The sequence below is a fragment of the Parasteatoda tepidariorum genome, chromosome 2 (genome assembly GCF_982258835.1).
Source record: "Parasteatoda tepidariorum strain Cologne lab strain chromosome 2, Ptep-v5.0, whole genome shotgun sequence".
Classification (NCBI taxonomy): Eukaryota; Metazoa; Arthropoda; class Arachnida; order Araneae; family Theridiidae; genus Parasteatoda; species Parasteatoda tepidariorum.
This window is the reverse complement of record NC_141756.1, coordinates 88162380-88175583: the sequence shown is the minus strand read 5'-3', so window position 1 is coordinate 88175583 and position 13204 is coordinate 88162380. Positions and strand designations below refer to the sequence as shown.

Here is a 13204-nt window from a genome sequence, read left to right as displayed (position 1 = left end):
TTATTTAATTTTTTACAATTTCAGTTTACGAAATAATATCCATTGTACTTACAGAGGAGTACTTTCAAAACATTTGTAAAAGTCAACATCATTAGTTGTAATTCATTCAGGTGCTAGATAAGATTTTCTGTTAAAGAATTATAAAGTAGAATAAATATACCTAGTACTGAAAAATTTATAAAATATTTACTATTCTTCATGAAAAAAAAGGTATTAAAGCTTTCATTACTATTGACTACTAATTTTGAAAATCAAGCTTATGTTATAACATAGTAGTAACAAATGGGTACCCCATTGGAAATTTTTTCTTAAGGTTCTCCACAACTTATGAAGGTTGAAAGCTCATGAAATTGAAACAAGTATGATGTCATCCATTTTTGCAAAAAGAAAAATAACACTTTAAATATTTTTATACAATTTATTTTTATATTTTTTCATATGTTTTAACAAAAACGTACACAAATCATTATTGTCATGTGCACAAAAATCATTAAAACATGAGCTATAGCATAGATCTTTATTTCTGAACTGCAAGTATATAATATAACTTGATGTGTGGTAAAGGATATAGTGAGATGTACCAAAAGAGAGGAGGGGTCAAAAATATTGAAAAAGAAGCTAAGCATAATTTAAGAATAACCTCTTATTTCATATGAAATTTACTAACATTGTATTAAATTGTAATAAAAGTAAAATTTTAAAAAATTATTTTTATGCTGGAAAATAATTTTTTAGACTTTTCAACTTGTTTAATTTATGCAATTAGTTTATTTTAAAGATATAAATAGCAAAAAAATAACATTAGAAGTTCTATGCTTTAGACAGCTCTTTTGACTAATTACTGGAATCTGATTTTATTATTTGTGGTTATTTTCCATATTATTTTAGGCTGAAAAAATAATTATCATTTTTGCATTTATTAACATCTCTAGTGATCTCTTGACTGTAAATATTTAGGATTCCGAACAATGCCCACAAAAAGAATGCTACCAGAATGATTTTCACGGATATAAAACACAAATGGCCTATCCACAATGAATTCAATTATTCTTGTGGGCCGAGAACTTCTGGCGAATGCTGTTGCAGTCGCTGCTGCTGCTTCAGTGCCCTGTTCGTCTACAGACACTTTTGCTTTATGATAGATAGAATTCACTCTTAGAACTCTATCCTTGCTAAAACCACTTAGTTCTAGCGCACCAGACGAGAGACTCCTCAGCCCCATTTTAATCAATGTGGAGGACAATTGAAAGCTGTCTTCAAACTGAAACTTGGGAACAACTACCACCATTTCTCTCGGAAACATGTCCTCTGTAAGATTCCCCAGCCTGCTCATGGTTAGCGAACTTGACAATATTTGAACTCCGTGGGCTTTATTCTTTGGTAGCATAAGGACCATCGTTAAAGACCTTCCTGCGTACGGCATTTCTATGGCACTGCATTGCAATTCTTCACTGTCAGCATAAAGAAAGGTGTCCCGCGTGACCATCATATCCACAAATTTATAATCTAAATTGGTGGTAAAAAAGGGTCCTCTTTGGGTTGATTGTGGCAGGAACGGCTGAAGCCATACTCCTTTGAAATGCATAGTACTTGTCACTACAAAGTCTGTGTAATGCTTAATGCTGCTTGGAGGGAGTATTTCTTTTATTTTATTCTTTGTTTGTCTTTGTATGAAGTAGTTAATGGCTCTCCTAGCTAGTTCAGGATTTTGGTAAAAGTCTACGTAAGCCAAATCATCCTCCATGAAAGGAAGCAGGCAACTTCTCATTTTTATATCTTTTTGTAAAAATAAATGGTTGACCATTGTGAATGAAGATAAAGCAGAGGAAGGTGTTCTTATTTTCGATGTGAACCACAGTTTTAAAGATTGGTAGCTGTAAGCAACAACATTCTTCTCAAATCCCTGTAATGACAGAACACCTTCGAGTTCTTTTTCGGTTGCCCCCTTGGAACCGAGATATATTAAGATTAATGATGACCATACACTGAATGGGCTGATGAACGTATTTTCGGTAGTATTTAGTGCGTGCAGTAATCGGATACTAAATTGCGTTGATGCATCAAAGAAATCTTCCATGCCCATAAATAACTGATGTTTTGATGGAACATAGTCATTTTCTCTGAAGCACTGTCCATAAGCTGCTGCTAAATATAACGTCAGTAATAGGCCAATCTGTTGAGGCAAAAAAATACTTTATTATATTTTTTATACAGTCTTTAAAACAGTTTTCATTTCTTTAAATCACTATTTTCTCTTTTTTTTGTCAAAATTCGCATGAATTCTGGAGTTTAGTTTCAAAAATCGTCAGGGACGCTACTTTGGATGTTCAACTTAACGTAACATTTTAGTTTGCTGCCCGAAAACTATAAGACTTAAAAACTTGAAATTACTATTATTTATGAAACTTAATACACAGTTTTTTTTAAAAAAGCTCTAATTTATTTGAAAGTTATTGCAATCTTAAGTGTTTCAAATTTTTCTCACTTTTACTTCGCTTTACGTTACATTTTGGCTTTGTTGCTCAAAATCTGTGCAACTTAGAAACTTGAAATTACGAAGATATGTTGAGAGTTCGATGAAATTAAAAATAATTACAATTTTACTGTTTGAGAATTAATAACTTTAGACCTGTAGTTGAAGAAAAAAAAACATGTTCATGGATCTACTATCGGTTGAAACGTAACTACAGAGTTGAAATTTAATGTGCTAATATGTCCATTTTGTATTATAATTTTGACTAGAGTTTTTTGGAAATTCCCATTTGTTCAGAATACACCTAGGTTCGGGAGTTATTGCAAATTTAAGTACTTTTTCGTGGTTTTTTGCATTAAATATTGATTACTTATTGTTTGTTGTAGAAATTTTTTTTCCGTCATGAGATCTATCCGACCTCCCCTCTCCTTGGGAGATCTTGTTTTAGGACATTAAGTACAAAAAAGCGTATGATAATTTAATGTTCATGCGGCAAAAACTTTGTCAATAAGTCAAATCAGGTGTACCCAACCCCATACCCGTGGATTTCCGCTGATCGTATTAAGTATGCCTGTCGGTATTAAAACACGGTAAAAAATATTTTAGTTTTTAAAAAGGTGCCACAGAAAAATATTAATTTCATCTACAAATTAAACTTTAAAAATTAAATGGTGCCCACTGACTGGATGGTGTTCTAGAACGTGCTCTTTGAGGTAGAGAAAGTAGGGAACCTTTAAAATAGATTCTGAAACTTCGTTTAATTATGTTCAAATCTTCGTCAAAAAAGTACATACAGTAGGGCAGTGTTTCCCAAAGAGTGGTACGCGTACCCCTAGGGGTACGGGAACAGTTTAGAGGGGGTACGCGTTCTTATGTGAAATATCGTATAACAAACGGAAATTTCAAAAACTTTTATTTTAAAGCAAAGCTATCCATGAAAATTTGCGATTACGTATTTTTCCATTGGCTATTTTTTGCAGAGTTAACAGTTAATTATTAGTGGTGTCAACAGCCAGTCTTGATTTTTAACTTTTGGGCAATTTTTTTATAGCAAAAAATACATTCATTTTTTTAGTAGTGGTACACAGCGTTAAGAAAAATTTAGAAAGGGTACACAAAAGTTATAAGTTTGGGAAACACTGCAGTAGGGATTGCAAATTAATATAAATGAGAGCAAAAAACAAAAACGCTTTCGAAATCTACAAAACCACTTCTAAGAAGAATAGAAAACATCGATTTTTCAATTAACATCAATATTCCCTCATCATCGATTTGCCTTCTTCCGGCAATTAAACAGGTCTGGGTAGTATTTTCATTCTTGCCTCGCTTAAATACCAATTTACGAAGTCAAGCATCACTGACTTCGGTCAGTGTGCGGGTGGGTGACCACTTGGATCAGTCTGCGTAGGGATCGAGGGTGTGCGGTATTGGTCCTCGTTAAACTGTTCTACCGTGAAGTGCTCGACTTCGCGTATAGGTCGTCGGGCTATCGAAGCAGGGGTGCCATCCCCTCTGCAGAGGATCAAAATTGTGATGGCATGTCTTCGGATCATCCTCAGAGATGCTTCCCAGACCGTCGCCAATAGCCCATTGTGCAGCTCTAGTGCGACGTAAATTAACTACAACTAAATACCAATTTACAGCTTCGGATGAGCAATCTTTTTTGAATTTCATTTTCTATTAGGATAATAAAAATATACATTAAGAGCAGTCATTACAGGAGACCATGCATAGGTTTTAGTTGGATCCTATATGACTTTTACTGTATTGAAAAATTAACTACCTTATTATTGAGAATTTACTTCGCCTTATTCCGCCAATTTTTGTTAGAATATTTCCAAGATTTTGTTTTCCAACAATGATATTTAATAAAATTTTGTCTTTTCAAAGCTTAAAAAAAACCTCGCACAATTATATTTATTGTTTCAAATTAAAGAAAAAAACATCGGTTTTACGCTGTTTCACATTAGTTTATTCTGATTTTACTATGTTTAATAGAATCACTTTTCTTCCTGAAATTTAAGGAACTTGTCTCATTCTAATTTTATTCCGTCAGTGTTATTTTAATATTACTATACATTTCAACCCTAATATTCAAACAATAAAATTTCTTAACATTATTGCGAAATTTTTCAAGAAAACATTTTGTAGCTTAAACTTTCTCTCCCCATAAGTATAAATTATACAGGGAACTTGATATTGATTTTCAAAATAAATATTTAAGCAAGAAGTGAACAAAAGCGCTATCGAAATCTACTAGTAAGGAATATCGATTGAAAAACTCCAAAACCAGTTAATAGCCTGATGGAACGTTTAGATGCTTCGAACAACAGCTTTTCAATTCCTCTCTACTTCCATCAACAATCAAACAAGTTTTAATGTTTTCCCACCTTTCTCAATAGTGATTCGTTAGATTTCAGTTGTTGTTGTTTTTTCCCCCTTATATACCAGTTTCTTTGAGACTTCTGTTGCGTTTCTACTTTTATTTTACTGTAGACATGATTCTAAAAATATGTATTAAAGGCGGTCATTGTGAAACACCCTAAATAACATATGTTTTTTAGATTTCGAAAAGAATTGTTTTCAAACATTCTATATTAAAATCAGACTCATTGTAAAAAGTGGGAAACAAAAATTAAATATTGTTTTCCGTTTCCTCATGGAATAAACGTGGAAGATAACCTTAAAAAAAGAAGAATAAAAAGTATTGGTAACAGTTACTTAACGATGAAAGAAAAGCTTTGAAAATAAAAAGATATGTTTAAATATTTAAAATATTACATTAGTTGACAGAACACTAAAAATACTGTTATTAATTTGGAATCGCTATGCGTTAGGATTATATCTATGATTTAGATGCACTTTTATCTTCATTCACCATTACGCTAATGTTTTCTCTATACACTACACAGCTTTAACTCTACTTAAAATGGAAAATAACCTCGCAATGGATTCTTCTGGTTTAAGTATAGTTCAATACTACTTATTGCAGCACTGTGTCTCACGCAAAATTATCTTCCAATAAGTAACAAAAGTATTTTAGAATTCAATAATTGATACGTGGGCATAAAATAAAACTCTAATTTGAAATGTGTGTGAATTAATAATTCAACACAGATCTGTTTTATTGTTTTGTATGAAGATTTTAAACACGCATTTCGTTACCTCTGTTCTCAAAAAAGAAGCGACCACAAACTCTGAATTGCCATATACTCTAATGTAGCCAAATAAATATAAAAGTGATTTTGGTGCAATGGTTCCCAAATTTCCATCTAATATCACTGTAGCTATGGTTCCTTTACGACGAGTGATGGAAATACACGAAGGTCCTGATGGTCGCGTTCACCTATTAGGTTCTGATGGAAAATTCTTAAATATTCTAGCCCAAGCTTTGAATTTTGAATACAGCATTAATATACCACCTGATAATGAATGGGGCCGAAAGACCGATGACGGTAACTGGACAGGTATGATAGGCCAAGTGTTTAGAGGAGAGGCTGACTTCACTTTATGGAGTACAGCTACAAAAGAACGATTGGAAGTTGTTGACTTTAGTGAACCATACGCTGTGAATGAATTAACTTATGTCACTACTTTGCCAGGATATACACCCAAAGAGTATGTGTTTTTCTATCCTTTCGATCTTGTCACGTGGTGTTGTATAACCCTCATCATTTTCGTGGCTCCCTTATTATTTCGGTGGTTTTCTTCATCTGGTCCATCGTACTTTGAACGTTTATTGTATCTTTACGGATCAATTCTACATCAACCTTTGATCGATGACCATTTTTACAATAGATTTCTCCTTGGCTCTTGGTGGGTTGCTTCGCTTGTTTTGTCGTTGAGTTACTCTGGAGCGCTTTCCTCCTTTTTGAGCATGCCTTTACGGGAAAATCCCATTAGAAATTTTCACGACTTGGCTGTAGCTTCCTCTAAAGGCCAATATCGAGCAGTTGATTTGAAAGGAACTGTTACCATTCCAAGTTTGCTTGCTACCGAACGAGAAGATCTTGTACTTTTGGCTAACACAATCATAAAGAACGATTGGTTCCTAACATTCGCCGAATCGCAATCCGAAAACCATTTTGATGGACGAACAGCACAGTTGGGTAGTAGAACATTTCTCAATTTTAGATTTGGGAAAGCTCCATTCACAAGAATGTATATTTCCGAAGATACGGCCTTTTCTTTTGGAATGGCGATGGGTATGAGTAAAAAGTTCTGCTGCAAAAAACAGCTCGATTCTGTCATTGTTAAAATTAAGTATGCTGGTATTTATCAAAAACTACTTGAAGATGAAATGTACCGATCTTGGCTTCAGTTTGTTGGAACTTTAAAAACTCCGGACTCTAAGCATCAGATATCAATTCATGATTTATCCGGAGCACTAATTATTTTTGCTGTTGGTAACGGTGCATCAATACTGGTTTTCATTGTAGAATATTACTTGCAAAAAGCAAAAGCGATTATGAATATTCATGAAATATTGGAGGAATGATGCTGCAAAAGAGAGCCGTAAGCACTTTGAAAGCTTTAACACAAGATGATGTTAGTGGCATTTTACATGTTTAAATTATTTATGCGTCATCGAGGGCAAAATCACTGTATAGATATAATTTCTGAACCAAGAGCTTGTGCAACAATAGTAATTAGATTTTTCAAGAACTTTTCCCATGATTTTGTTCAAATTTTGTATTTTACCATTTAAAACTATATTCCATAAAATTGTGCAAACATTTTTAATCCTTACTGTTCAAACTTTTTTCGACTGTTAATAAATAAAATAATAAAAAATTAGCGAAAACAATTATTTTCTTTCAATATTTTCACAAAAAAAGAAATAATAATTATTATAAAATATACTTTCGAGAAATTTTCTTTGGATAAACGAGTTTTATAATTGCGAGGAAGAATTTTCTGAATTCCCAGATGTGAATTCCAGACCTCCCCATATTTTGAGTAAAAGGAATCCGAAATAGGTATACTTATTCAGCGAAGGTATATTTTTCGTCTGATTTTGTAACTTTAAGTATCGTCTGCACTAATTAATTAGCACATTTAAATTGAAACTCTCGGAATCATTTAAATTAAATCCTAGTACGTGAAAATAAAATCATTAGATCAAAAGTTATTCCACTGTACAGTCCATACTTTACATCTTACGGAGGCAGTACCATACACAATGTAGTTTCTTGTATATGTTACCGTTAAAGTATATAATGCAGTTATTTCATAGAATACCTAGTTATTCCATGAAATAACTGATCGTGTCCGTTAAAGTGTGTAATATGTTATTAATTTGACACTTTAACTAGTTATTCTATGAAATAACTAGGTATTCTATAAATTAACTAATGAGAGACAGTTAAAGTGTAAAATAAACAATTTATCTAAAATGAAATAACTAGGTATTCTATAAATAAACTAATGATCGACAATTAAAATGAAAAAGAAGCAATTTATCTAATTTATGCAGCGTATAAATGGTATTTATGAAAACGTACCATAAAATCATTTGTTACAACAAGGATTACTAAAATGACACTTGGAATTACAAAGAACATTATTTCTAAAAAACAAACATTTTTTGTTGACACACTGGGTTTTACACGAACATTTTTTAAATCCCTGACCAGTACCTAAACTTTCAGCTGTAGCATATCGATTATTTTACACTTTAACGGGCTGCAGATCGTTATTCTATGAAATAACTAGTTAAACCATGAAATACAAGAGAGTTTTACACTTTAACGGACACTATCAGTTATTTCATAGAATAACTAGGTATTCTATAAAATAACGGATTTCATACTTAAACGGTAACATATACAATGTTTACAACAAACATTGTATACAATATTTGTTTTCATTTATTTAAAACTAACACGCTTCTTCTTCGACTTTAAATTTTAAGTGACGTTTCTTCATTTTGTTTTCATTTACAAGCATTAAGCTACTTCTGTAAGATTTAAATTTCAAGTGCCTTCGTCAGGCTATCTAAAAACACTTTTTTTTTCCTTTAGCATTTAAAAAAAAAAAGTAAATAAAGAAGTATATCAGGCTTTTGAACGACTTAAGAAATCCAGCATGAATTTTCTCTTTGTTTAAAACACTTAAAAACGCTTTTTCTTCATCGTCTTTTTCCTATTCTGATGCGTGTTCTGAATAAGTAACAAGCCAATTGTTGTGATATTTTCTCAGATAAGGTCAGCGAAAGCGAATCTTGGTTTTCATAAGTAAGGGTTACTGGGTACTTGACCTACTTTTACAGCCTGGACGAGGAAAATAATTTTCTTCAATTATTATCTGTTTTTTCTTTGTCTTTTCTTGTCGACCGATACAAGAAGAGATCATTAAGGGTGACGTCAAACAAGACGTAAAATGTATATCGTTTTTATAATTGGTAATAATTTCATTCACGTCTTTAAATGAAAATGAAAGCTTGGCGAAATTAACACAATTCTGCGTAATCATCTTTTAATAGCACTGCCGCTGATGAAGAGATAAAAATTAAGATTATGATTAGAATTTACAATGCCTCGTATCGTAAATATTTTATATCAGATGTTATGTATAAAATATTTTTGATAATGAGCCTGACATTATTTTAGTTTATACTGGTATTTTATTACTGTTTTTTTTTTTTGTTTTTTTTTCATTCAATGCGTTTCATTTATAACTTTTTATAAGCTAACTGCGCAAACAAAACACAGTCATCAATATTTATTTAACAAACCTTAAAAAGTACAAAGTTAAAGGATAAAAGTTAAATAGTTATAAATTCAATTAGTTATTTTTTAGATATTGATATATAAAAAACGATTGTGTGGTGTTTCATTTTACTCAGCCAAACTGTTTTCTCGCTATATTGAGGAATCGAAAAGCCACCGCTATTTTGGGTGTTCAACTTGACGTTATATTTTGTTTTGCTGTGCAAAAACAATCAGCTTTCTAGAAACTTGAAATTGTGAAGGTGTATAAAAGCAATATACAGGGAATACGAGGAATTGAAAAAAAAAACATTCTACAATTAGTTCGAAAATTATTATTAACTGTTGAACTTGGAGGAAAAAATACCATGCGGGCCGATCTACAGACAATAGAAAAGTAACTTCAGTGCTGAAATTTATCGTACTGAAAGGACGTATTTATGAACTTAACCTGAGGCTTTTTTTTCTCGATTTTCTAAATTTTTCGAAAGCTATCGCAATTTTAAGTACCTTTTTCCTTTAAATTACATTTTGTCTTGCTATGTAAAAACTATGAAGCTTAAAAGCGAGATATTACTATGGGTGTAGAAAATGTACGGCAGTATTAAAAAAAATTAACATTCAATGATTTGTTCGAGAATATAAGTCACATAACTGTTAAGCTTGTTAGTAAAAAATTTACTTACAAATTTAAGACTTTTCTTTCTTACAAGTTTAATTGTTAAACTTGTGAGTAAAAAATACCATGACAGCCGCTCTTAGAAATGCTTTTACTAAGTTGAAATCAGACGTGCGGAAAATATAATTTTAATTTATAAACTAAACGCAAGTTTTTTTTTTTTAATTCCAATTCGTCGATAGTTATTGCAATTTTAAGTGCTTGTTTCTTTATTTTTTTTTACTTAAATGACTATTTATCCATTGTTGGAAATAAAATTGTTTTTTTTTTTCTTTTTCGAGATTTTGATTTTATGAGCTTATGCTTGAATTGTTGTAAAAAGCAACAAAGAGAGAGGAAGAGATTAGATGTTGCCAAATATAAATCTTGAAATTTATGCTGGAAAAAAAACTTAATACCAGAGCTATGAAAACCATTTCCTCTTTGAACTGTTATAAATCTAGTTAACGAGTAAAATTACTTCTTATTTATTTCTTCTTATAGAGTCGTATGAATTGTAATACTTAGGATAATTTTCTTTTCATGTACACATGATTATTTTCAAATCCAGGTAATAGTTCATTTCGCTACGATTGACAAAATGTTCCTACAGGGAACTACAATAATTGTATATTTCTTTCACAAGATATGCGAACATAAAATTCCAATAATTGTATAGTTCTTTACCAAAATTTTCTTAGTTTCTGATTGAAAATATAGGTTTTTGCGAAGAAAAAAAAAGAGTTGATGCATAAAAAGCAATTACGAGGGATGGTGAGGTGTGACTTTTAGCTAGATACAAAAAAAAAAAAATTATAGTAAACTCTTTTTGAAATAGAAACTAATGATAGATTTTTTTTTCGATAAAACAATTTTATTTTAACGCTGTCTTTTTACATGTAAAGATAACAAACATACATATAAAATTAATAACCGTTTTGTATGCAGAATTATACTACCAATAACATTATTATTTCCAGTTTTATGTGCTATATGTTCTACTACAGCTCTTTAAAGCATTCCATAGTCATATAGTTTCATAATACAAATAGACTTTTAATTAACCGGGATAATCCTGTTATGCCTCTAACTGGATAATTAATTTCTGTATATTTGAGAAGAAAAATTAATGTAGGAGATTAATAATTTAACTAACCCTAACGAAAGAGAATGAACATAACATTTTTATTAACTCATTTTTATGCCTGTGACAATGGAATCAACAATCAAGATTTTAGCTGCAACAAAGGCAAAAAAAGTGTTATGTTGTGCTTAGTAAAATTCCAGAAGGATGTATATTAGTGACGTAGCTACGGGTGGCTAGAGAAAAGTGTTATTATGTTGTAGGTATTAAAATTCCAGAAAAATGTATGTCAGTGACGTAGCTAGTAAAATTCCAGAAGGATGTATATCAGTGACGTAGCTACGGGTGGCTAGAGAGAACATCTGTCCCAACTTTCACTATCCCCGCACTAATTATTTTTGCAATTGGTTACGGTTTCTCCATAGTCTCTTTCATTGTAAAATATTGAGAGCAGAAGTGGATTAGAATATTAATGAAAAGTTTTATTTATCTGTTTACTTCTAAATTTAGAATAGCCAGCAATATAACACAAAATTTGTAAAATTTATCTTAATAAATATAAACTTGTGATTTTATTACATGAGTTTTCTTAATCTGGAGTTTATACCTTATTTACGTTATACAGTGTATTTGATTTCGAAGTAAACAGTTGTTAAAATTTTCTTAAATATTACTTTTTTTCGAATTTAGCCCTTTAAATTAGGTCAAAATCAATTTGAAAATTGCAACCACCAAATTGTGTCTTAGCAAATGTAATTTATAAGCGCTGGATTCATACAGTACAGTGTTTCAAATTCAATAATTTTTTTCTTCCTGGTAGTATCAAGCGGAACTTTAGCAAATAAAATTAATATACGTATAAGAGGTGTATAAAAGTTATATTAATATACGTATATACAAATTCAAATACGATCAAAAAATTGCTTTTTTTTTAAATTTATGTTCTAATGGATAATGTATATTGCACACGGTTTGCACCGATAACAAGACAGATGGGAAAATATTAGTGGTAGGCTGATAATGTGTGTTAGCTGTTGGACACATTGTAGTGGGTTGTTTTCGCGATTTACTATTAAATTTTAAATTTCCCTGTTCAAAACTGTACACATACAGATTGCACAGGGTGAAAAATTTATGAGGTTTAAATCACACTTATTTAGGAGCTTTCTGTTTAAGATTCCACCTTTTTGTTTATAAAAATATTGAGCATTGCTTTCATACAGTTCAATGTTTTCACTTCAAGAATGTATTTTCCGGGCACTATCAAGCAGAACCTTAGCAAGTAAAATTAATATACGTATAAGAGGTATACGAAACATATAAAAGAGATATTAATATACATATTCAAATATGATTAAAAAGTTGTTTTTTAATTTATGTTTTAATGAATATTGATCGGGGTATATTGCACACGGCTTGCGACGATGACAATGCTGATGCAAAAATATTATTAATGGTAAACTGCTCATGCGCACTTTGTCATGGAATGTTTTCGCGATTTAATATTCATGTTCAAAACTGTGCACATACAGAGTATACAGTGTTCAAAAACTACTTGGTTTAAATCGCTTATTTAGGAGCTTTTTCGTTCGAGATTCCATTTTGTTTAAAAAATATAGGCGCGTGAGGATATCACATCGATCAAATGCAAATTGTTAAATGATTTAATTTAAAATGTGCTGTAAGTATATCATTTATTTAATAAATAAAAAAAATTAAGATATAATGAAAGATGAAAAAAATTGAAATTCTACAGCTGAAACGATAAATCTAAAGTATTTCAGACATGTTTCTCAAATTTATAGAGCCTAAAAATTATTTGAAATAAATATATTACCTCCGTTTATTGGGGCTAGTAAGAAACATGGTTTTAGTTTTTGTAAGTTTTATTTTTGGGTATTCAATGCTTTTATACATGAGCAGAGGAAGACAAAATAAAAACACAGTAAACAATATTTTGTTGCACATTCACAACAGCTAAAAAAAATAATAATCGTGAAAGTTCAGATTTTTATCTCATTAGCCCGATTGATCTGATATTTTTATTTATAATGTGATCCATACACTTGGAAAACAAGATTGTTTAATGAAAATCACTTTTGTTTTCTCACTTAATATTGTATTTTATCTTTTCATCCTGTATAGTTTGACAGCAGTAAGCTTGCTCTAGTTTTCTTATCTTTATGTTACCCGGATGTCTATATTATAATTTTTTTTTGTCTTTTCCAAAATAATTGAACTATAGTAAAACTGATGTTTATATTTTATTCTATCACTAG

The 13204-nt window shown here is 30.9% G+C and overlaps 1 protein-coding gene across 2 annotated transcripts in view; it reads right to left on the bottom strand.

Annotated features, from left to right (window-relative positions):
• Nucleotides 1–288: 288 nt before the first annotated feature.
• Nucleotides 289–13204, bottom strand: part of LOC107457288 (serpin SMSB4-like) — a 29566-nt gene continuing 16650 nt past the window's right edge. The window contains exon 2 of one of the 2 annotated variants that reach the window (XM_087157695.1): nucleotides 289–2173. In XM_087157695.1, the coding sequence (XP_087013821.1) occupies nucleotides 929–2083 (1155 nt within the window). In that variant the 5' untranslated portion in view covers nucleotides 2084–2173 and the 3' untranslated portion in view covers nucleotides 289–928. The remainder of the gene's footprint in view (nucleotides 2174–13204) is intronic. The other variant, XM_016075424.4, reaches the window with a different exon arrangement.